Source organism: Malaclemys terrapin, chromosome 13, assembly GCF_027887155.1.
Source record: "Malaclemys terrapin pileata isolate rMalTer1 chromosome 13, rMalTer1.hap1, whole genome shotgun sequence".
In the NCBI taxonomy this organism is placed as follows: Eukaryota; Metazoa; Chordata; order Testudines; family Emydidae; genus Malaclemys; species Malaclemys terrapin.
In genome coordinates this window covers 39,449,951-39,475,737 of record NC_071517.1, presented here as the reverse complement: position 1 = coordinate 39,475,737, position 25,787 = coordinate 39,449,951, and the positions used below count along the sequence as shown (strand labels likewise).

At 49.6% G+C, this 25,787-nt stretch overlaps 1 protein-coding gene across 1 annotated transcript; it reads left to right on the top strand.

The window, feature by feature from the left end:
- Window positions 1–8,245: 8,245 nt before the first annotated feature.
- LOC128847446 (zinc finger protein 850-like) lies at window positions 8,246–24,514 on the top strand. Its single transcript, XM_054046847.1, has 5 exons — window positions 8,246–8,269; window positions 17,683–17,770; window positions 18,297–18,423; window positions 19,025–19,138; window positions 19,460–24,514. The coding sequence occupies exons 2-5, from the start codon at window positions 17,747–17,749 to the stop codon at window positions 22,417–22,419; spliced, it is 3,225 nt and encodes a 1,074-aa protein (XP_053902822.1). The 5' UTR covers window positions 8,246–8,269; window positions 17,683–17,746; the 3' UTR covers window positions 22,420–24,514.
- The last annotated feature ends 1,273 nt before the right edge of the window (window positions 24,515–25,787 follow it).

The window sequence follows — 25,787 nt, the reverse complement described above, 5'->3', positions numbered from 1 at the left end:
CGCCACTGGGTCTGCTGTGCTGCCTGGGCTCGGGAGCAGGCCATAATCTCCGAGAACATGTCCTCCCGTGTCCTCTTCTTCCTACGCCTAATCTGCGCTAGCCTCTGGGAGTGTGATGCCAGGCTAGGTTGTGAGACAGTCGCAGATGTGGCTGTGGGAATGGGAAAAAGGGAGTGAATTCCTCAGAAAGATAAATGTAGTTGTGAACAAAGAACATAGTCTTTCTCTGTGAACAAGACCATGCACAGCACCTATCACATGCGCACTCAGCACAAGGTCGAATTCTCGGCCTTCGCATTCAGTGCCTGGGGTCTTGCACAGCACATTTGAGAAGTGGGGCAGCACAATGGAATTTCTGTTGCAGGCAGACATGGTAAGCCGTAGACTTGTGGCAGCTTAAAACTTTAATATTAGCACTGGCCTCATTTCACATTGAAAGCAATGTCAGTCCCTGCTGCCAGCAATCCGGCAAGCAGGAACTCTGCCCCGTCCCACCCCCTCGCGGCTGTCCCCGGGAACGATCCCTGTAGGCTGCCCCTCTCCCGCCTCCACCGCGTGGCTGCAAACCAGCGGTTACAGTACTGTAAAGGAACGGGCAAGCAGTCCCAACACTAACATTCCCCTACCTAATTCAAAGCAGGTCACCATGAGCAACATCACCCTGATGAGGATCTCTGACAGCGAGAAAGAGAGAATGCTCCGGGAAAGCCTCCAAAGACCAGGGCCGTATGCCGCCCTGCTGTGCAGAGCAATGATTCCCGAGTACTTGATTGTCTCGTGGCGCGGCAACGTGTCGTACTACGGAGGACCCAATAAGGCCGCTCTCCCCAGGAACCTGATGCAACGGCTTTCCAATTACCTCCAGGAGAGCTTCATCGAGATGTCCCAGGAGGATTTCTGCTCTATCCCCGGACATATAGACCGCATTTTACTGTAGCTGCAGTAGCAGGGACTAAACAGTAGAGTGGCTTGGCAGGACAATCATGCAAAACCAGACATTGCTAGATTTTTTTTCAATAGTTGCACTGCCCATGACTGAACCGTTAAGCGCCTAGGGCAAACTAATCATGATAAACCCATTTTTTTATTGTTAATATTCCTGTTCTGTTAAAAATAAATGTTTAGATGTTTACAACACTTACTGGCTGATCCTTCCCCAGATTCTGTGTCCGGGATAACGGCTGGGGACGGTTGGTAGGGGGTCTCTGTAAGGGTGATGAAGAGATCCTGGCTGTCAGGGAAATCAGCGTTGTGAGCGCTGCCGACTGCCTCGTCCTCCTCATTTCCTTCCTCATCTTCCCCGTCCCCTAACATGTCCGAGGAACCGGCCGTGGACAATATCCCATCCTCAGAGTCCACGGTCAGTGGTGGGGTAGTGGTGGCGGCCGCACCGAGGATGGAATGTAGTGCCTCGTAGAAACGGGATGTCTGGGGATGGGATCCGGAGCGTCCGTTTGCCTCTTTGGTCTTCTGGTAGCCTTGTCTCAGCTCCTTGATTTTCACGCGGCACTGCGTTGCATCCCGGCTGTATCCTCTCTCTGACATGTCTTTAGAGATCTTCTCATAGATCTTTGCATTCCGTTTCTTGGAGCGCAGCTCGGAAAGCACGGACTCATCGCCCCACACAGCGATGAGATCCAAGACTTCCCAATCAGTCCATGCTGGGGCCCTCTTTCTATTCTGAGATTGCACGGCCATCACTGCTGGAGAGCTCTGCATCGTTGCCAGTGCTGCTGAGCTCGCCACGATGTCCAGACAGGAAATGAGATTCAAACTGGCCAGACAGGAAAAGGAATTCAAATTCAAATTTTCCCGGGGCTTTTCCTGTGTGGCTGGTCAGAGCATCCGAGCTCGTACTGCTGTCCAGAGCGTCAACAGAGTGGTGCACTGTGGGATAGCTCCTGGAGCTATTTGCGTCGATTTCCATCCACACCTAGCCTAATTCGACATGGCCATGTCGAATTTAGCGCTACTCCCCTCGTCGGGGAGGAGTACAGAAGTCGAATTTAAGAGACCTCTATATCGAACTAAATAGCATCGCGGTGTGGACGGGTGCGGGGTTAATTCGATGGAACAGCGCTAACTTCGACATAAACGCCTAGTGTAGACCAGGCCTTAGAGACTAACAAATTTATTAGAGCATAAGCTTTCGTGGACTACAGCCCACTTCTTCGGATGCATACAGAGTGGAATCCGAAGAAGTGGGCTGTAGTCCACGAAAGCTTATGCTCTAATAAATGTGTTAGTCTCTAAGGTGCCACAAGTACTCCTGTTCTTTTTGCAGATACAGACTAACACGGCTGCTACTCTGAAAAGTATAACCATGAAGGCTTTTACAACATAATGAGTTCCTATGTATCACTCCTAACATGTTCAAGGGTTTTTCCAAAAAAACGTGCATATTGTTAGCATTAGCATTAACATTAACAACAAATTTAATACAAGTGTATATTCACAATCATTTTTGTAATCCCTTTGGCTCACTATCACTGGGGTTTTGGCATTTTAGGGTTAACCTGTCTTTATTAGCATGATAATTTTTTTCCCTTTCTCCTGTTCCTGAGGGTCAAAATCTGAACTCCTTTGTGTAACAGAATCCACTGGCTGACTGGTGAATCCTCTTTGCTAATGGCTATGGCAAGTCTTTCTCCCCCCAGTCAACAAGGTAATTTATATCAACACAGACACTAGCTAGTTTACTAGTTTTCAGATCCTCAAGCTTTACCAATTCAAAGGCTGGACTCTGTGTTAAAGAGATACCAGCCATTTTCACTAGCATGTTAGTCTCAAGGTTCTTTTGTCCTTCCATTACCAACCTCTGCTTCCACATGGAATCAGGTGTCAAGTCCACTAAGAGACTAAAAGTCATATTCAAATTGTCTAGAGATGAGAGTTTGCTGCTCTCCCCTGCATCCTTGTGGATTCAGTTATAAGGCTGTTCAGCTCTGAAAAACCAGGAACCCGAACTTTCCTCCGTACCTGAGACAGACTGAGAATCAACATGGAAACATTAATGTTCCAACAACACTGTCTCCCCAACAAGCTGGCTAAGCTTATAGGGTTGTTTAAACTCCCTAAATTTTTTTTCATAAGAAATCTTTTCCAAGCTCTGCACAGTGGGTCCTTCTGAAGCAAGGCCAGTGGATTCATACAGCTTTGAAAGATTCTGGTCATTAGGCACTGTAGCGAGGCGGTGTGGTTCCCTGCCACCCCGGAGAGAGACGAGCGTCTCCGGACACCAAAGTGGGCAGAGCCAGCGAATCCTGCGCCCGTCCCCCAGAGGTCAAGGCACAGGACAGGAAGCATAAAAGCCCAACCCCAGAGCTCACTAGAGGAGCAGTCGCCAGAGAGGCCAGATGCCTGTGGCCTAGCTCCTGGTTGGGAGACCCCACAACCGGCGGCGGACCCGAAGACTGGCCTGAGCTGCCGACACCTGACGCTGACCAAAGCCTGGAGGACCTGCCAAGCCTGCCCGCCGCCAGTCACCCAGAGGAACTGCCAAGCCTACCCCTTGCCAGTTACCCAGAGGAGCTGCCAAGCCTACCCCTCGCCAGTTACCCTGAGGAGCCCATGGTGCTTGACCCCCTGGAGGGACACCATCCGGACCCAGGTACCTCTAGATGCGGAGTTAGGAAGTAGCCTGGGGGCAGCCAACCCTAGTCTGGCTGCAGCACTGCCAGAGCCTACACCAGTGTGTTGCAGCCAGGATCCCCCCCACTCACTCAGCAGCCGGCCTTCGAACCGGAGAGCTCCAGACCCAAATGCTCATGCCTCAATGTCACCGACGAGCCATAATGAAACTCGCCTGTGACATCCCGACTGTAGGGCACTGGGGCTGTGAAAAGACCCTCACCCAAATTCTGACGCGGTTCCTCTGGCGCGGTGTGCACCATGGGGTGAGGAACTACTGTAGTGGGGGGCTGGGAGTTCTGGGGGGGAGCTGTCAGGGGGCAGGAGTGGGGAGAGGGATCGGAGCAGTCAGGGGACAGGGAGCAGAGGGGTTTAGATGGGTTGGGAGTTCTGGGGGGGGCTGTCAGGGGGTGGGGAGTGGTTGGATGGGGCGTGGGAGTCCCAGGGGTCTGTCTGGGGGTGGGGGTGTGGATAAGGGTTGGGGCAGTCAGGGGAGAAGAGGCAGGGAGGCTTAGATAGGGGGTGGAGTCCTGGGGGGCAGTTAGGGCCAGGGGTCCCAGGAGGGGGCAGTCAGGGGACAAGGAACGGGGGGGTTGGGGGTTCTGGGGGGGGAAGTGGGAGGGGCAGGGGCGGGACTAGGGCGGGGCTCCTCCCGTCCTCTTTTTTGCTTGCTGAAATATGGTAACCCTATATAATGGGCTGTTGCTGGATGATGGTGATGGTTGGGATGGGGTCGGGGAGGTGCCCGGCCCCTCCCTTACCATGTTTCTTACCCCCTCTCCCAGACCCTCAGCGCTTCGCATCCAGGACGCCGGGGGATGGGATGGGGGAAGACGGAGGTGGGGGGAGCCTCCGACATACATGAGGCCTGTGGGGCAAATTCCCCCACCCCCCCGGCAGCCCTGCTGAATAGTGGTGACTGGGAGTGGCGGGGGGAAGTGTAGCAGATACCAATTTGAGGTGAATATTCCCTTGGCCAGATTCTACTGGGTTTATGGTGCTTTGTGCTATGGACTGGAGCAAAGTGGCTGGTGAATAACCAAGAATCTGATTAATAATTATTTTCTAAATTCAGCTTTTTTCTTTCTCTCTCTCTGAATTATCACTAATTCAAAATAGTGGTGTGCAAGTTGACTGGATAATGGTAATAGCATAATCTCTTATTATAACATTGTAAACCCTACTACCTGATTTTTAGATTAAACACTTACTATACATAATACAATCAATCCCTGATGTTAGAACCTGGCTATGCTGCTGCTGTAGAGGGCTCATCACCCAGCAGCTGGGGGCCACCATGTGGGCTCGGCAGGGCTGCTGGCCAAGGCGGCCAACGGGTGTGGGTGGGATCTCAGGAGTCATGTCCCGGGGATCTGCCCCACTCCCCAGCACTGCTCCAGCTCTGAGCTGTCTCCACTGCCTGGGACCTGTGGAGCCCCACCTACCTCCCAAGGGAAAGAGCCCCCTGGACTGGTGCAGAGGCTGGGCCAGTCTCAGCCAGTCACAGCAGATGGCGGGGGGTGGCGGGGAGGCTCAGCTGGGTCCTGTCTGGCATGTGGGTCCTGAGGGAGCCTGGCCTGGGTAGGCTCTGCTCCTGCTCCAGCCTGGCTGATTGCACCCCCAAGGGGCCAGAGTTATCCTGCCCCAGGACCAGCTCTGTCTGCGCTGCCGGCTCAGCCTGGCAGACACAGTCACCTCCCATCAGGGCCGGCTATTGTGGCTGGGGGTTAGGGTATGAGAGAGTAGGTCTCTAGTGGGTCTGGGGGGGGGTGCTGTGCAGTGGGGTTTGGGGACATCTGTGTGTGTCCGGATGCTGGGAAGTGTGGGGGGTCTGTGCGGGGCACTGTGCAGTTGTGGCAGTGGGGGGAACTGGGCAGTGTGGGAATCTGGGGGTGGGCTCTTGGCGGGGAGGTACAGGGCACTGTGCAGTTGTGGGAGGGCTGTGGGGGGTCTCCAGCTACGGGGTTTTGGGCAGTGAGAGGTTCTGTGGCTGGGTTCTGAATGGGTGGGGGAGTGGTCTCTGGGAGGGCACTGGGCATGGGGGTTTGTGGGAGTCTCTGGGTGGTGTGGCACTGGGCTTAGGGAGTCAGAGGGGTGCTGGGTGGGGCGGGGAGCATGGTGCAGCATGGAACTTCCCCGAAGGGGAAGAAGCACAATGGGAGCGCAGGGCTGGTCTGGCCAGTGTGTGTCTGGCAGCTCCCGGTTTGTAAACAGTGCCATTGTACTGCACTGGGTGGAATGGGGCTATCCCTGCCATGCCATGACCCATCTCATCTCCCATTGCCCCCGGCCAGCCCGTCGCTCTGAGGATTCTGCCCCCCTGCCCCATGTCCCCATTTCCCCCATGGGGACTCACAAATATGTTTAGCACCAGGCCCACAAAAGGTTATTCCAGCCCTTTTTGGGGTGCAGGCTCTGGGATGGAGTTAGGGTGCAGAAGGGTTGCAGGCTATGGGGAGTTTGAGTGAGAGGTGCAGGCTCTGACCTGGTGCAGGGGATTGGGGTACAGGAGGGGGTGTGGATATGTGGGCTCTGGGAGGGAGTTAGCAACTCAGCACGTTATATAAGAGAAATGAGCTGCAGTGAGTGATTTCATATAGACATAGAAACTGATAGAAGACACTTTTACATATTCAAAATGTGAGAGGCAGAGTTTGAGGGGGAGAGGGGGTGTCTGTACAATATTTCACCGCATTCAGTCTCCTGGCTGGAGCAGTAATGTAGCGCTGCGCAGGACTGCCCAGAGGATTCAGCGTCCAGGAGTGGCCTCGGACAGCGTTGGAGCCACGGCTGTGCAGCGCACCAGGACCGCTCCCGGACGTGGCGTGCTGAGACACAGGGGCTTGGTTGAAGAGGGGAGGCGGGGGCAGCCTCCGACATACTCATGGGGGCCCCTGTGGAAAATTGCCCCACTTGCCCCCCCCCCCCCCCCGGCAGCCTTGGCCCTGGCCCTGGCCCTGCAACACTTGTATAGGATAGAGAGGAGCTGCGGTGATTAAGCTTTGATAGGCTAGGAATTGGAGGCCTGTGCCTTTAACACCCCAGTCCCAGGAACCCGCCCTCTGCTCCGGGGCTGACATGCAGCCTCCTGTGAGCAGAACGAAAACAGACTCTGCACTCCCCACACCCCTAGATTAGCGAGCACAGTGGGTGGCTCATCCCACGGGGTCACTGTTTCCCCCTCTACCACTCCCTAAGTGGGGGTTTTGTCCCTGCACGGGGTCTGGCAGCGTCTCCCCCCTAGGGTGACCAGACGTCCCGATTTTATCGGGGCTGTCCCGATATTTGCTTGTTTGTCCCGCGTCCCACCTGATTTGCGGTGGGGACACTGGACAGACAAGCAATTTTGCCCTCCCTGGAGGGCTCTCGCCCCTGCCCACCCCCGACTCCGCCCTCTCCTTCCACCATTGGCTCCCTCCCCAAATCCCCGCCCTGGCCCCACCTCTTACCCAAGCAGGTGGCATTCCTCCTCCCTCCCAGGCTTGTTGCTGTGATGCCGGTACAAGCCTGGAGGGAGGGGGTGGTGGCTGGCTTCCAGTTCCTGGAGCTGGTGAGTAGGGGCACCAGGCGGGCAGGGGGGCTCTGGACCCCAGCAGGGGAGAGCGGCTCGGGGCCTGCACGAGTGGCGATGTAAAGTTTATTGGCTTGGGATGGAGCCCGGCCGGCTCCTCGCCCCTGTAGGGGGGGGTAACGTCCACCCCTCCCCCCTCGTCCTGGCGCCTCAGCTGAGCCCCCCATCGCCCTCGTGGGGGAGCAGCCCCCTTGCCAGCCCCCCTTGCCCACCCGGTGCCCCTACTCACCAGCTCCAGGAACTGGAAGCAGGCCACCACCCCCCTCCCTCCAGGCTTGTGCGGGCATTGCAGCTGCAAGCCTGGAGGGAGGAGGAATGCCGCTCAGCTGAGGAGCCAGGGGGAGTGGGGAGGGAGGGACTCGGCTCCTTACCTGGCCTGCGGCGGCCGGCGACACATGCTGGTGCGGGGCGCGGACGCTACCCCCTTACAGGACAGGGCGAGGAGCCGGCCGGGGTCCCCCCCCAGCCGATAAACTTGACGTGGCCACTCACGCGGCCCTGAGCCGCTCTCCCCCACCGCCGCCGGGATACGGAGCCCTGCGCCTCTAGCTCCAGCGGCTCCTTCCCCGCGGGGCGGTGGGACGTGCCGCATGTGCCCGGGGCCCTGAGGGGGGGCGGGGCCGCGGCACAGCCGGGGCCTGCTAATTCCCCCGGCACCTGCAAAATGGCTTTTTTTTTTTTACCTTTTTTTTCTTGTTGTTTTTTGCCCCCCCCCCGTATCCCAATATTTCCTGTCAGTGATCTGGTCACCCTACTCCCCCGCTGCTTAACCCCGGCTCCCACCCCCGAGTTTTCCCCTTCAGCCCCTCTTCTGCTGCTAGCTACAGTAGCTTGAGCCCCCCAGGCCAGTAAATTACTGTCTCCTGCTCAGACCCTGACAGCCCCCGCTGCGCTTTGCCCCCTTAATCCTTTTAACCCCCCCAAAGAGGAGGCAGCAAATCCTAGGCAGAAGTAAGGGCAGAGAGAGGGCAGTGGCTACAGCGAAGGGTACTGGGCATGCTCAGTACACCCAAGTAGGGCATTGGGAGCGAGAGCTGTGTGTGTCGGTTCACCCCGCTCGCAGGGAAGGTAAGAGACACCGGCCCCGTCACCCCCGGGCTGCTCCCAGCGGAGCTGGCTGCGATTCCCTGCCCGGGGCCCGGGAAAACTGCCGCCAGCTCCCGGTGTGTGCGGGGCGGGGGAGCCCGGCCGGGCCGTGCTGGGGCTGGGACAGAGGCATGTGGGGGCTGAGGGGGGGGGAGCCGGGGTGCGGGGGGTAAAACACCCCCAGATGGGGTGAGCCAGCTGCAGTGGTTGCAAAAATAAGGGGGGTGGGGCAGAGGGGCTTTTCCTGCCCCCTTGCCAGGATCTCAGCTCCCATTTCCCAGGGCCGTGTCCTTAAAGGCCCAGTGCATCGCAGAGCCTGGACAGGGCCCCTCTCCTGTATAAGATGCCACTGAGCTGCTAAAGGAGACTTGATCCAGGGAAATATTTACAGCCCCCCACGAAAAAATATCATTGTCACAGGTACTTACTTTTAGTGTTTAAAAGAATCCAGTTCACAGTTTCTATGTCTGTGTAAAGCCGCCCAGCGCTTCATAAATGTGTCTTAGCCAGGGTGCCTGGTCCCCTGCGTTTGACTCCTCTTGGAATCCAGTCTGTGCAGTCTCACGCCTTTAAATTAGTTCCTTTAAAAATATTATTTATATTACTCAGAGCTCTTCATCCTAAACTTTATTAACATTGTGCAGAGGGATGTCATTGTGCTATGGAATTCATATTTTTAATAGCAAATAATCATGGGAAATATTAACAGTTGCTCGTAGCTTGACAATCACATCTCAGGGTGACACTGTAACAGTTCCTGTTTCTATTGCACTATTGTAATTTGAGTTCAGTGCTGACTGATTTAAATACATAAATAAATTTTGTTTTTCTTTTATTACCTTGTTGTGTCTGGACCTTTGGGGCGTACTAACTTCATGCTTTTACAGCTACCCCTTCCAAAGGATCCATATATCTAGAATGGCTGTACAATCCTGTAACATTCGATGCCATTTTGCACTTCCGGGAACATGTGATATCCCCACCACCACTTGTAACTGAAAATTAATTTTAAAACCTTATTTGTGTGAGTAACCCCCCATCCTGCACACATAGAAGTGCACATCTTACTCTTCTGGGACTTCATTTATTGCATACATCAATGTTGATTTTTCTACTGCATTGTTTATACTTCTAATGGCCTATTTAAAGTTCACAGCCTTTTATGGATGCTACGTTTTTTGTTGTGATACATTTCAGGGATGTTCTTCATTATGACAAATGTACTGATTTGTGCAGCCAAAGTCATTTTTTAAAATGAACTGTTCTGTTTCTCCTTTGCATTGGTCAGGCAGGAGGATGCAGTGCTGACCACACCTAGTTTACCTTTTGGTGAAACTAAAGTGCTTTGCCTTTTTTATGTTTTCACACTGGGATAGCTAATGCACATTAGTTACCCCCTGGTATAAACACCCATTGTCTTAGACACAGACTATACTGCTGACTCGGATGTTAAATGACCCATTACTGTTCATGGGCTGAAAACTCTGATACTGATTGTGTGCCTGTTACTACTGCTCCTTTGCCAGGTGTTGCATTTGAATGTCTGCACTTGAATGTTGCATTTGAATGTCTGTGGGCCTCATGGAAAACAAGTTGAAGCATTTGAAACTAAAGGAACTAGTGGGGGATTCCACTGCCCCCCCCCCAACACACACACCAATTTCTCCTATTTACTTCCCTTTACTCATTGAGGGCTTGTCTGCATGGTCTGACCCTAAAGGTGTGAAGTTAATGCACCTAATAGATGGTCTACACTACGGGGGATCGATCTAAGTTACGCAACTTCTGCAACGTGAATAACGTTGCTGTAGTCGATGTACTTAGATCTACTTACTGTGGTGTCTTCACTGTGGTGTGTTGACGGGAGATGCTCTGCCATCGATTCCCCTTGTGCATTTCATTGAGATGGAGTACTGGAATTGATTTATTGCGTCTATACTAGACACGATAAATCGATCCTCACTGGATCGATCGCTGGCTGTCGATCCAGCCGGTAGTGTAGACAAGCCCTTAGTTCAAGCGCTTTAAACCCCTGTGTGGACGCTCTCATTCAGAAGTTAGGTGGCCTTAATTTTGACAGTGGCAGTCAGGGCAACCACAGACAAGTTCAGGAGACCTTCCCCCAAATACTATTAATTATCAGGCCTTTGATCTCTTCCTGAAGAGTTTTAAAGTTTTGTGTAGTCCAGGTGTAACCCACAGTAGCTTTCCTAAGTCCAAAGAGAAGGAGTGAAGTAGTGAGTTCCAAACCAGGAGGCTGACCTGCTTCCAGCCGCCCAGCCTCAGTCACACCCAGTTGCCGTCCTCTGTTTTTTGTCTCTTTCCTGGGCAAACAGGTCATCTAGCTTCCCCCTCTCTCTTTGTTCTCCAACACCTTTGCCTGGCTCCTTGCAGAGGATGGCTCTGGCCACCACTAACCAGGATACAGAGTGTTCAGCCATTCTCTGTGCCCAGGCAGCCAATCTGCAGTCACCCCTGCCTTCTAGGGGTCTCCGCAATGATCACACACTTGTATCCCACCACCTCCATGCTTGAGTAACACATTGGGGAAACTGAGGCACACATACAGTATTCCGAGAAAACATTAAGAACATCCCCCTTCGTCACACCCTGGGATATCTGTGGGCAGCTCGGCACAAGAACATGCTCGTGGCGGCTGTGTGGGAAGGGTTTGCTGATAATGCTGAGAAGTGTTTTGAAAGGAAGGAGACCCTGACGTTCTGCCCTGGCTGGAGCAGACATAAAGGGGTTTTGTCTAGAGACCAGTGACAGGCTAATTTGGCTCCACGAATCACCAGAGGGAACTTGGTAGCAAAGCACTGACAAGTGACCCTATGGGATCCGAGTTAGGGGAGCAGACCTTGTAGACCAGGCTCAGGGCTAGTAGCCAAAAAGCCTGGTGTGTAGACAAGAGACCATCTCTGCCAAACTGCTGCCTGATGCAATCTCTTACCAGAGCGAATCACACACAGAGTCACTGTCACTGTGAAATGTATCTCGTGATGTTCTGGGCAGCCTCTCTAGGAGCAGGACCCCCTCACCCCAAAATCCCTGTTGATACTGGGGACTTTGGACAATTGTGGGTCTCCATAGGAACGCCCCTCCCTGGGATCTGGATGTCTCCTTTCATTGTCCCATTGACTCGATGACATTTGAGTCCTGCTTAGCTGTACCTTAACCAATCATTTTACTAAAATTTTACTCACCAATCCTAACATTGTAACAAAATTCTCCATTGACTCATACCCCACCCCCTTAATTAATTTACACCTTCCAAAATCAATTATGTAACAGACAGAAACAATCAAAGAACCAGACAGAGATCATACAGAGAAACAAGAGGGAAGTGGGGACCATAGAGACAAAACAATAAAGAAATGAGGATTTCCCAACCACAACTATACATAAGTGGTTTGGAATGCTACCAAACTAAGATTTCTTTAACCATTTTAAGATCTGTTTCTTTATCTGGTGATAGTGGGGGTTATTAGGACAGGGTCTCCTTTTTAACAGCCTGATACTACATTGTTTTAATGTAATTTAGATGGAATGTGAGGATATGACTTCCTGCTTCTTAGCTCATGGCTCCTGCTCTCCTAATATGGCTGCAGACAAAGGCCGTAGGCCTCACAATATGGCTACAGGAAAAGGCCTTATCCTTACAGGAGCAATCAGTGGAATCCCTCATTCACGGCATCAGGAAGGGAATTGCACTCGATGCAGTAACTGGTCACAGGGATGGTAAGAGATACAAGCAATGGTAGCCCTTCTGCCCCGTGGGGTAGGAGAGCATGAGGTGCTGAACATTTTTCCTGGAACTGGTGAAATGAGCATTGGGGATGAGCAGGGGACTAACCCCTCAGGGATCAGAAGCTACAAGGCAAATATCCACAGGCACTCGGGCTGCCCAGGGCCCTGGTCTGATTTACGTGCAGGATTCAGATCTCAGCCACACTGGTGACAGACCAGAGTCACTGCTGGGTATGGCAGGGGGTGAGTGTGGATGGGCCAATGAGATCAGCCTCTGCCTGCGGTTACCAGCTTTGCCCGTTACTTTGGTGTACACTCATTTATTAGGGTTACTTTTCTGAGGGTGCGGGGGGAATTCTGTAATTCTATCAATGTACTGTTTGTGTCACTTTTGTTCTGATACAGCGCTCTACTTCTCCCTGCTGCAATTCCCCTCCCAATGGAACTATCCTGCATGACCTAGGTTCCCTAGGGCTGGGTTCCTCCAGCTCCAGAATCAGATGCGCACACACACACACACAGGACCGGGTTAATCAGCACTCCCAAGCTGACCCCTTATATATCCCTGGACTCAGCAGGCTGGGTCGAGCAGCACCTCCAAGCTCGCACCCTCATGTGCCCCAGGTTCAGCACATCCCTGTCTCCACTTTCACGTTACAGTCTTTTTGATAGTAACCCACTTGAAGAGCAAACCCCACAGGATTTTTGGGCGCTGCAGGGATCTTTCGTTTAGGTACGAGGAGGAGCGTTGCTGCAGTGCAACTGGGGTAGCCACAAACACCCACGGGCAGTGGGGGGGGAAAGGAGAGGGGGAGAGAAACAACCAGCTTAACCATGAAAGTTATTTATTTCCAGGTAATAACCATAGGGGAGCCAAACAAAACAGTTATAATATTAAATCTAACTTACATTTGTTTATTAAAATCAGATTTACAAAATTATAACTGATCACACAAATCAGGGTCAGAACGCTATACCGAGAGAGAGAGAGAGAGAGAGAGCTGGGTTCTCACCACTCCATGATGCTTGCATCGATCGGGGCTCCTAGGTGATGGTGGTAGCTGAGGGTCTGGAGTGCTGGAGACAGGCAGAGCCCCCAGCATGATCAGTCAGGAGAGGATGAAGTCGCAATGGAACTGATGCAGATTTTGGATCCAGGCATCAGAGCACTTACTTGAGCGTGGGTAGGGGGTTTTGTAGGGAAACAACAATGGTCCAAGGGAGAACACTAGATTTGTTTATGTGTAAACTGATGGCTCAAGGGCGTATGCCAAAGTTGTTTTGTTCAAGCTAGACAATAGGAACTGACCATTCCTGGTTATGGGTGGTGTTCCTTCCAGGGAGCTCACAATGCAATTAGGCAGCGTCAGTATTTGGGATACCAATAAAGGATCTTTTAAAGCTAATGTTAAAAAAAATTACATAACACACAGGTTAAGAAAAGAGTGTGTGTACATCTGGGTATAGTGCTTAGATTATCCACAAATACAAAGTTCATTTTAAAAGTAAAAGATAATGAAATACATAATTAGCAATAATTCAAATTTAGGGGAATAAATTTAACAATACAGTTTAGATATTAGAGTCCGAATACTTGGGTACATCATTCATGAAAAGTTATACAGAGAGTTGTTTGTCAAAAGCAAATATATCAATGAGTGTAAATTGTCTCTCAGTAATTGAGAATTTGCAGGCTTGGATTCATTAACATCTGGAGCAGAGATTCCCCCATGATGCATTGCTTCCCTGTTTTTCTGGTCCCAGAGTTCAGTGCAGTTCTTAACTTGGAATCTCTGTTCTCCAGTCTGTATGCTAGTAGAGGTGCCACCCTGTCCCATCTTCTTTGCAAATGAGGCTAGGGGAGTTGCTTTGATCCTTTCACCCTTGTCTGGAGGGGTTTAGGTGTGTCTCCCATGTCCTTTTCATTGCTTTCTTGCAAGTCTTTCTTCTGACTTGGTTCAAGCAGAGGCTGGGGGGGCGGGGTCCTTGATGAGTCAGACAGGCTAGATACTGTGCCCTGGTTAGATAACACTGCCTGTCCCTGGGGGCAGAGTCCAGGCAGCTCATTAATCGGGTGTTGCCACCAGAGAGCGCTGGTTACACTGGTCTACAATTTTTGAGAAGTCGTCTGCTTCAGAGATAAAATGTGCTATTTATTATGTATTTTGATGTGCTGAATTCAAATATGACAATTAAAACAACTTATTGGCTACTGTTTCTAAGATATTTAAGTTTTTACATTTTATGTCTATGTATATTTTGTAGATAGTAGAGTTTTAATCATAAATTGTAAACCTGGGTCTTTTCATGTGTTTATGGTTGCTTTACATGATAATATTTCACCTGTCCTGTTTATGTAACACTTTAAAAATCAGCAAAAGGGTTATATAAATACAATTTATTATGAAACAAAAGGCAAAAAACTATTCTGTACATAGTTTAGTCCTATTCAGTGTCTACTCAGCGCTTCTTGGTTTGTCTCTTGTATTCATTAAATGGAGCATCTCTTGTCACTGTCCAGCAATAGTCTGCAAGCACTGATGGGCTCCATTTGCCCTGATAGCGTTTCTCCATTGTTGCAATGTCCTGGTGAAATCGCTCGCCGTGCTCGTCGCTCACTGCTCCGCAGTTCGGTGGAAAAAAATCTAGATGAGAGTGCAAAAAATGTATCTTTAGTGACCTGTTGCAACCAAGGCTTTTGTATGCCTTGAGGAGGTTTTCCACCAACAATCTATAGTTGTCTGCCTTGTTGTTTCCGAGAAAATGTATTGCCACTAACTGGAAGGCTTTCCATGCTGTCTTTTCCTTGCCACGCAGTGCATGGTCAAATGCATCATCTGGAAGAAGTTCACGAATCTGAGGACCAACAAAGACGCCTTCCTTTATCTTAGCTTCAATTAACCTTGGACATTTTCCACAGAGGTATTTGAAAGCTGCTTGTGTTTTGTCAATGGCCTTGACAACATTCTTCATCAGACCCAGCTTGATGTGTAAGGGTGGTAACAAAATCTTCCTTGATTCAACAAGTGGTGGATGCTGAACACTTTTCCTCCCAGGCTCCAATGACTGTCGGTGTGGCCAATCTTTCTTGATGTAGTGGGAATCTCTTGCACGACTATCCCATTCGCAGAGAAAACAGCAGTACTTTGTGTATCCAGTCTGCAGACCAAGCAAGAGAGCAACAACCTTCAAAAATCGCCACAAAGCTGCCACTGATGTTGGTCATAGTTTATGCACCTCAAAAGTTGTTTCATGTTGTCAGAGGTTTCCTTCATATGGACTGCATGACCAACTGGAATTGATGGCAAAACATTGCCATTATGCAGTAAAACAGCTTTAAGACTCGTCTTCGATGAATCAATGAACAGTCTCCATTCATCTGGATCGTGAACAATGTTGAGGGCTGCCATCACACCATCGATGTTGTTGGAGGCTACAAGATCACCTTCCATGAAGAAGAATGGGACAAGATCCTTTTGACTGTCACGGAAGATGGAAACCCTAACATCACCTGCCAGGAGATTCCACTGCTGTAGTCTGGAGCCCAACAGCTCTGCCTTACTCTTGGGTAGTTCCAAATCCTTGACAAGGTCATTCAGTTCACCTTGTGTTATGAGGTGTGGTTCAGAGGAGGAGGATGGGAGAAAATGTGGGTCCTGTGACATTGATGGTTCAGGACCAGAAGTTTCATTTTCTTCCTCTTCCTCGTCTGACTCAAGTGAGAATGATTCTGGTGCATCAGGAACCGGCAGTCCTTCTCCGTGGGGTACTGGGCGTATAGCTGATGGAATGTTTGGATAATGCACAGTCCACTTTTTCTTCTTTGACACACCTTTCCCAACTGCACCATGCAGTAGTAACAATTGCTGGTATGATCTGTTGGCTCTCTCCAAATCATTGGCACTGCAAAAGGCATAGATTTCCTTTTCCTGTTCAACCACTGGCGAAGATTTGTTCCACAAGTGTTGCAGCATATGTGTGGGGCCCACCTCTTGTCCTGATCTCCAATTTTGCATCCAAAATAAAGGTGATAGGCTTTCTTAACCACAGTGGTTATACTGCGCTTTTCTGATGCAAAAGTCACTTCACCACAAACATAGCAGAAGTTATCTGCACTGTTTACACAAGTACGAGGCATCTCTGCTCACTTTGGCTAAACAGAAATGTGTCCCTTTGCAAAATCAAACACTGACAAATAAGAGAGCACAACACTGTATGATTTCTAGAGCTGATATAGGGCAATTTGTTCAGCAGAGTGATGTAAGCTTCATTATGATTGCATCATCCATGATTTCTGGGAATAACATGATGCAATTCATATCATGTATGACGCAATACCAGCTTCAGATTGCATCATTCATTGTTTTGCCTAAAAAGCAAGTACTGTCCAAACCCAGTCATAGATTTATTCATTGATCCAGTCAAAGATGTATTTTAGTCATTTCTGGTTTAAATTGAGATCCCTTCCCTTTATAACTCACTTATCCTCCGCCATTCCCAAGTCAAGGGTCGTATATATCCAATAGCATATCTTGAAAACTAGAGCCAATCAACAATTTGAAGCATCATTTTCATACTCAGTGACCCAGAAGTAGTAAAGTTTGACTACATTTATTTGAGAAGCATTTTGGCTGTAGAGCAGTGATTGCTAAGGGAGAGGAGGTGGCGGGTGTGTGTCTCTCTCTGCTCAGGATATTAGAGCTCTGGAGTTGCCTGGGTCTGAAGCTGCTGCCTCCTGTATTTTGACCAGGGAGCCCAAACCTAGAAGCTGCTTCTTACCCAGCAGAGGAGAGACCTTTGTTAAATCCCCTCTGTGCCCAGCCCAGGTGGGGACTTGCTGCGGTGGCTGGAACCAGCCCCTGGGGCAGCCCCGGGTTCTGCTCACAGCATCCCCTGAGCCGCAGCCTGCAGGTGATGGAGAGACCTGGGCGTAAAGGGCTGGGACTGGACAGGAAAATGACTCTGCACAAAGGGCCCCTTTCAGGGACTGGCTGGTGAGTTTGGCCTACATGGGGAGGGGGCTCCCTGTGTCTGGGAGTCCCAGAGCTGCTGCCCCGATGGACACAGCCAGGTTCAAACCCCTGTTAGCAGTGGCAGTGACTGAGCTGCCTAATGAGAGCAAAGGCCCAGGACAATGGTGCAGTCGCTGGTTCTCCTAAGGGAAAAAGATGAAAAGGGAGAGAGGAGAGACTGGAAGGGGAAACCAGGAACAACAAATGGGGAGGGAGGTTCCCAGATCCCAGACCTGCCCGGATCCATTCCCTGCATCCCCCTGGGAACAAGGGGAGGAGCTGAGAGAGGAAAAGCCAGTTCCTGACTCGACTGAACACCGCACTACTTGGTGGGGAAGGGGAGAGTTAGAGGGGTGACACGATAATTTCAGGGGGAATCCCCCAAGGTGCCTTCTTTGGTTCTGCTCTTTTTCCGGCGTTGGGCTCAGAGACTCTTTTACGGGAGAGTTTAAAAGTGCCCCGTGGGGTTTAGTTACGCTGGGAGGGCCCTGGCCTGGGTGGTAATGAACTAACTGGGTTTCTTTCCAGCGTGGCAGAGTTCAGAGCGTCTGTCTGCAAGGAAAGAGCCTGGGGGGAATCGGGCTGTGACATGCACTCAAGCCTCTTCTGAAACCTTCCCAATCGCCCCAACAGGCTGAGGAATCATATCCATATTTCACTCGAGATTGTCCCGTCTTCCAGGGGACAGGGAAGGGAAATGGCTGTGATGGAGTCAACTCAGGTAGGGGATTTTCAGGGAGCTGCTGGACGGCAGGAGGGAGAGGCAGGGAGGAGACAGGGTGTGATAAACCTGCTGATTTTCTGAGTAGGAGGGGGCATACCACCATTTGTCAAAGAGGTCATAACCCTCCTGGATAGTGCTGGGAACATTTTCCAGACTCCCAGTGCTGGAGCCTCAACCCACTGGCCAGAGGCTGCTCTGAAATATGAAGGGAAGCTTTTGGGATTCCTGTTCCTGGCTCACAGCTTTGCTTCCCATATCAGCCTGTGGCTGGCAAGTGTGTGGTAATTCGGAAGTGAGAAGGCCTAACCCCCCTCCATCTGCTGGGGAGGACAAGGAGCTCTCACCTTCTCCCCACCTCATGAAGCCTCCTGGCTGCTCTGAGCAGGGTGGGGGTGGGGGTAGGATTCTGCTACTCTGGTCCTCCAAGAGCTTCCAAGAAGTTTATTTTTTTCTTCCCCTAGTGTGACTAGCAGGATTGTGGCTGGGGCAGCAGGGGCTGAGTGGGGGTCTCTTCTTGTTTCAGGTGCTGGTGACCTTCGAGGAGGTGGCTGTCTATTTCACCCAGGGTCAGGGTGCTCTGCTGGACCCCAGTCAGAGAGCCCTCTACAGGGACGTCATGCAGGAGAACTATGAGATGGTGACCTCGCTGGGTAAGGGATTCCCATCCCCTCGGTTATTAGAAGCCATGAGGTCTTCATTTCTGACTCTGGTCAGGTTCTCCCCTGGACAGTTAGATTGGAGGGGAATGGGTTCCATAATGTGCAGCTGCCACATGAGAGAGACTTTCATTGGGACACACGTGTCAAAACCTAATGGACATGCGAAACCATGCCCACCCCTCCAGCATTCGGGGGGGCAGAAGTCGTTCGTTGTCCTGTCTGTATTGTCTTACTGACGCACAAAATCCCTCTTCATTTCCCTTCTTGGGAATAGCTCCAGCCCTGGGGAAGACTCTGGGGCTCTGCAGATTTAGAAATAGGAAATGGTCTAACTCCAGAGCTGTGTGCGCGTCAGCAAGGCCCAACAGCACATAGATCCTGGAAACTCCGTGTGAAGGCGTAACAATTCCCCCACCTCCCCAGACATCTGCTTCTCCAAAGAGGGCTCAGTGATCATCTTCCCGTCCTGTTAGATTCCATGTTCCCCCAGCAGACCATGGTGAGAGGTACCACTCACAGAATGCCCTTTGTGACAGACAATCTTCCAATCCTCTCTGTGCCCTGACCATGCCTCTTTTCACCCCCTGCACAGGATTTCCCATTCCCAAACCTGAACTGATCTCCCACCTGGAACGAGGGGAAGAACTGTGGGTCCCGGATCTCCAGGCCTGTGAGGAAAGACAGATCCCGAGAGGCAGTCACACAGGTGAGGCCTGAAACAGAAACCATCTGGTGAATGAAGGATAAAGTTGAGAATCCCAAAAATATGCTGTGAGTAAGACCCCTTAGTTCTTCCTCACCTCTGCCAGGGCTGTAGTCAACAGATATCATTCACGGCTTTCCACCTGTCGTGTTAGCTGCAGGAGTTTCCTTCCCAACTTTCCATCCCTGGGAATGTTTGAGTGGGATCTGCAGGCAAAATCCTGTTGCAAATCTTCACAGTGTTAGCGTGTTGGGTTTTCCCTTGGTGCTATTCCTCTTTCTCCCTAGCACAATGACTCCTATCTGGATTGTCTCTATCTCCCAGCAGGTGATGAGAAAGTGGATGAGAAGAAGGATGGGAATCATCATGAGGAAGTTCCTGGGCAAGTGGAACCACAGGGGACCTTTGTGGGAAGAGCTGAAGGGAGTATATCCCAGTGCTTGGAAGAGGGAGAAGCCTGGGGAAATTGGCACAAGTCAGAGAGGCAACTGAAAAACCACCCAGGGAAGAAAGTGGATGAATCTATTATATTTGGGGGAGGAGACAAGGATCCCACAGCCCAGCAGACAAATCCCAAGGAAGAGAAACCCTATCAGTGCCTCGAATGTGGAAAAGGATTCATTCTCAGATCACAGCTTGTGACATATCAGACAATCCATACTGCAGGGGAACCCCTTCAATGCTTGGTCCATGGGGAAAGCTTCAGTAACTGCTCAGATCTTAATAACCATGAGAAAAGCCACATGGGAGAGAAATCCTTTCAATGCCTCAAGTGTGGAAACTGTTTGAATTGGAAGTCAGCATTAATTACACATCAGAGAATCCAGACAGGAGAGAGATCCCAAAAGTGCTTGGACTGTGGGAAAAGTTTCATAGAGAGGTCAGACCTTATTAAACATCAGGCAATCCATACAGGGGAGAGACCACATAATTGCTTAGATTGTGGGAAAAGTTTCAGGAACAGATCAGCCCTTTCTAAACATCAGGCAATCCACACAGGGAAGAGACCCCACAAGTGCTTGGACTGTGGGAAAAGTTTTATACAGAGGTCAGACCTTATTAGACATCAGGCAATCCACACAGGAGAGAGACCCTACAAGTGCTTGGACTGTGGGAAAAGTTTCATACGGAGGTCAGACTGTGTTAAGCATCAGGCAATCCACATAGGAGAGAGACCCCACAAGTGCTTTGTCTGTGGAAAAAATTTCATATCGAGGTCAGGCCTTCTTCAACATCAGACATTCCACACAGGAGACAGACCCCACAAGTGCTTGGATTGTGGGAAAAGTTTCATACAGAGTTCAAAGCTTGTTAAACATCAAGCAATCCACACAGGAGAGCGATCACATAAGTGTTCGAACTGTGGAAAAAAATTCATACGGAGGTCAAACCTGGTTAAACATCAGGCAATCCACACAGGAGAGAGACCCCACAAGTGCTTGGACTGTGGGAAAAGTTTCATTCAGAGGTCAGACCTTATCAGACATCAGGCAATCCACACAGGAGAAAGACCCCACAAGTGCTTGGACTGTGGGAAAAGTTTCATACAGAGGTCTCACCTTATTAAACATAAAGCAATCCACACAGAAGAGAGACCCCACATGTGCTTGGACTGTGGGAAAAGTTTCATACATAGTTCAAACCTTGTTAAACATCAAGCAATCCACACAGGAGAGAGACCGCACAAGTGCTTGGACTGTGGGAAGAGTTTCACACGGAGGTCAGACTGTGTTAAACATCAGGCAATCCACACAGGAGAGAGACCCCACAAGTGCTTTGTCTGTGGAAAAAATTTCATATCGAGGTCAGGCCTTCTTCAACATCAGGCAATCCATACAGGAGAGAGACCCCACAAGTGCTTGGACTGTGGGAAAAGTTTCATACAGAGGTCAGACCTTATTAAACATCAGGCAATCCACACAGGAGAAAGACCCCACAAGTGCTTGGACTGTGGGAAAAGTTTCATACAGAGGTCACACCTTATTCATCATAAAGCAATCCACACAGGAGAGAGACCCCACAAGTGTTTGGACTGTGGGAAAAGTTTCATACAGAGTTCAAAGCTTGTTAAACATCAAGCAATCCACACAGGAGAGCGATCACATAAGTGTTCGAACTGTGGAAAAAAATTCATACGGCGGTCAAACCTGGTTAAACATCAGGCAATCCACACAGGAGAGAGACCCCACAAGTGCTTGGATTGTGGGAAAAGTTTCATTCAGAGGTCAGACCTTATTAGACATCAGGCAATCCACACAGGAGAAAGACCCCACAAGTGCTTGGACTGTGGGAAAAGTTTCATACAGAGGTCTCACCTTATTAAACATAAAGCAATCCACACAGGAGAGAGACCCCACAAGTGCTTGGACTGTGGGAAAAGTTTCATACATAGTTCAAACCTTGTTAAACATCAAGCAATCCACACAGGAGAGAGACCACATAAGTGTTTGAACTGTGGAAAAAAATTCATACGGAGGTCAGACCTTGTTAAACATCAAGCAATCCACACAGGAGAGAGACCGCACAAGTGCTTGGACTGTGGGAAGAGTTTCACACGGAAGTCAGACTGTGTTAAACATCAGGCAATCCACACAGGAGAGAGACCCCACAAGTGCTTTGTCTGTGGAAAAAATTTCATATCGAGGTCAGGCCTTCTTCAACATCAGACATTCCACACAGGAGAGAGACCCCACAAGTGCTTGGACTGTGGGAAAAGTTTCATACAGAGGTCAGACCTTATTAAACATCAGGCAATCCATACAGGAGAGAGACCCCATAAGTGCTTAGAGTGTGGGAAAAGTTTCATACAGAGGTCACACCTTATTCATCATAAAGCAATCCACATAGGAGAGAGACCCCACAAGTGTTTGGACTGTGGGAAAAGTTTCATACAGAGTTCAAAGCTTGTTAAACATCAAGCAATCCACACAGGAGAGCGATCACATAAGTGTTCGAACTGTGGAAAAAAATTCATACGGAGGTCAAACCTGGTTAAACATCAGGCAATCCACACAGGAGAGAGACCCCACAAGTGCTTGGACTGTGGGAAAAGTTTCATACAGAGGTCAGACCTTATTAGACATCAGGCAATCCACACAGGAGAGAGACCCCACAAGTGCTTGGACTGTGGGAAAAGTTTCATACAGAGGTCTCACCTTATTAAACATAAAGCAATCCACACAGGAGAGAAACCCCACAAGTGCTTGGACTGTGGGAAAAGTTTCATACGGAGGTCAGACTTTCTTCAACATGGGAGAATCCACACAGGAGCTAAACTTCTGTGACACTGTGAGAGAAAGGGTTAAGCAACTTGCATGTAAGAGACCCAGTTCAACCTTTAGAGATATTTTAAAAAAGTGTGTCCATGTTAGATAAGCTTGAGCTTTGAAATGTAAACTTATGTTAAAGACCTGGAAGAAGTTGGTAACTGTAGTAGTCTATAAAAAGCAACAAAGAGTCCTGTGGCATCTTATAGACTAACAGAAGTATTGGAGCATAAGCTTTTGTGGGTGAATACCCACTTTGTCAGATGCATGTGGTGGAAATTTCCAGAGGCAGTTATAAATATGCAGGCAAGAATCAGCCTAGAGATAACAAGGTTAGTTTAATCAGGGAGGCCATCTTCTAGCAGTTGAGGTGTGAACACCAAGGGAGGAGAAACTGCTTTTGTAGTTGCCTAGCCATTCACAGTCTTTGTTTAATCCTGAGCTCATTATGTCAAATTTGCAAATGAACTGAAATTCAGCAGTTTCTCTTTGGAGTCTGGTCCTGAATTTTTTTTGCTGCAGGATTTCCTTTAAATCTGCTATTGTGTGTCAAGGGAGGTTGAAGTGTTCTCCTGCAGGTTTTTGTATATTGCCATTCCTAATATCTGACTTGTGTCCATTTATACTTTTACGTAGGATTGTCCAGCTTGGCCGATGTACATAGCAGAGGGGCATTGCTGGCACATGATGGTGTATGTTACATTGGTGGACATAAAAGTGAATTAACCGGTGATGTTGTGGCTGATCTTGTTAGGTCCTGTGATGGTGTCGCTGGTGTAAATATGTGGGGAGAGTTGGCATCGAGGTTTGTTGCATGGATTGGTTCCTGAGTTAGAGTTACTATGGTGCGGTGTGTGGTTGCTGGTGAGAATATGCTTAAGGTTGGCGGTTTGTTTGTGGGCGAGGACTGACGTGCCTCCCAAGGCCTGTGAAAGCGAGGGATCGTTGTCCGGGACGGGTTGTAGATCACCGATGATGCGTTGGAGAGGTTTTAGCTGAGGACTGTAGGTGATGGCCAGTGGAGTTCTGTTGGTTTCTTTCTTGGGCTTGTCTTGCAGCAGGAGGCTTCTGGGTACACGTCTGGCTCTGTTGATTTGTTTCTTTATTTCCTCATGCTGGTATCGTAGTTTTGAGAATGCTTGGTGAAGATCTTGTAGGTGTTGGTCTGTGTCTGATGGGTTGGAGCAAATGCGGTTATAGCTCAGCGCTTGGCTGTAGACGATGGATCATGTGGTGTGTCCGGGATGGAAGCTGAACCCATGAAGGGTAGGCATAGTGGTCGGTGGGGTGGGGTGGTGTTAACATGACTGTCACTTATTTGTATCGTGGTGTTTAGGAAGTGGACATCCCTTGTAGATTGGTCCAGGCTGAGGTTGATGGTGGGGTGGAAACTGTTGAAATCATGCTCCAATACTTCTGTTAGTTTTTAAGGTGCCACAGGACTCTTTGTCGCTTTACAGATCCAGACTAACACGTTACCCCTCTGATACTTGTACTAGTCTATGTTTGCCTTTATCTTGTTAGAGGTTAACAATGGAACCAAACAGTTCCTGTCTAGGGCTGTATTCTGTTAATTCAGAGATCAAAAGGGAATAATAACATGTAGATGAAACTTGGGTGTAATAATGTCATTGCATGTCTCTTTAAAGTTTGTGGTAAACTGTCTATGAACTTCTTTATGGATAATTACCTTATGTTAATCCATGTAGTTAATTACTGGTGATGTTTAGGAAATAGAAGGTTACTTCAAAAGCCTAGTGAACAATAGTTCTCCCAAGGACTGCCTGCTGATGAGAGGCTGCAAAAATCTGTATAAAAACTCTTGGGACCTGATCCTTTTCTCTCAGATCTTGTTGAGCTTTATTCAGAGGAAGTTTGAGTCATAAGACGGAGATCTCCAGTCCCATCTGGACTGCCCTGATATTGAACATTTTTACATGGGACTATAACCTCATGAAAGGATTCTGAAAAGGACTATACAATTCTAAAGCACCATCTCTACAGTGAAACTGATCTAAGCACTCTATTCATGTCTGTATGTATAATGATCTTTTAACCAATACTCTCACTCTCCTTTCTTCTTTTAATAAATCTTAGTTTAGTTAATAAGAAATGGCTGTAAACATGTATTTGGGTAAGAACTGAAGTATTCATTAACTTGGTGAGTAATGCGGCAAACAGCAGAGGCTGACAGCGGGATCTGTCAGAGAGGAGGTTCGCTAAGTGCTGCATTGGGGGGCTGTGTGAGTGAGTATCTGAGTGTCTGTTGCAGGGGACAGTTTGTCAGTTTGACCATGTGCTTGAGTGTTTGATTGTTTGTTTGAACGGTGTGAATTGGGAGTGCTTTGTTCCATGTGGGCCTGACTGTTATAAAAAGGCAGTCAGCAGCGAACCAGCTGTGTGGCGAACAGCGGAGGCTAGCAGGGGGAGTTTGCCTGGGAGTTCACCTCAGGAGAGCCCACTGAGGCTTGCATCTTGCGGGCTTCTGTGAATTGCTGCAAGAGCTGAGGAAGCTCTTAGAAGGAAGCAATTATGGAAGGTGAGCGTTCAGTTGTTGTAACCTGCACAAGTTGTGCCATATTTGTCTTTCTTCCATCAGACAGAAGCGACAAAGTGCAAGCTGGTCTCCATATTGGAAGAGAAGGTTCTAGGTCTGGAGAAACAAGTATCAACCCTGCGTTGCATATGAGAAAATGAAGATTTCCTGGACAGATGTCAGGATATGCTTCTACGGGCACAAAGTTCTGAAGATTCGGAGCAGGCTGCCCAGAGGGGACAGAGGGACGGTGAAGAAATTTGGCAGCATGTGACCTCCAGAAGAAGAAAGAGGAGCATCCATGTACCAGCAATGGAGATACAGGTCAGCAACCGTTTTCATGTTCTCTCCACAGGTACTAATGCGGAGAGTGGACTGGATGATACATCTGAGGGAAGGGAGCAGAAGGAGGCTCCACCGATTGGAAGACATGAGATGCACTATCCTAGGGATGGGGGTTCCAAAACCACCGCTCCCAAGAGAAGGAAGAGGGTGGTGGTGGTCGGGGACTCCCTCTTCAGGGAGACCGAGTCATCTATCTGCCGCCCCGACCGAGAAAACCGAGAGGTCTGCTGCTTGGCAGGAGCTAGGATTTACGATATGATGGAGAGACTGCGGAGACTCATCAAGCCCTCGGATCGCTACTCCTTCCTGTTTCTCCACATGGGCAGCAATGATACTGCCAAGAATGACCTTGAGCGGATCACTGAAGACTACGTGGCTCTGGGAAGAAGGATAAAGGAGTTTGAGGCGCAAGTGGTGTATCGTCCATCCTCCCTGTGCAGGGAAAAGGCCTGGGTCGAATTGTGGAATTATGGAAGTCAACGAATGGCTACGCAGGTGGTGTCGG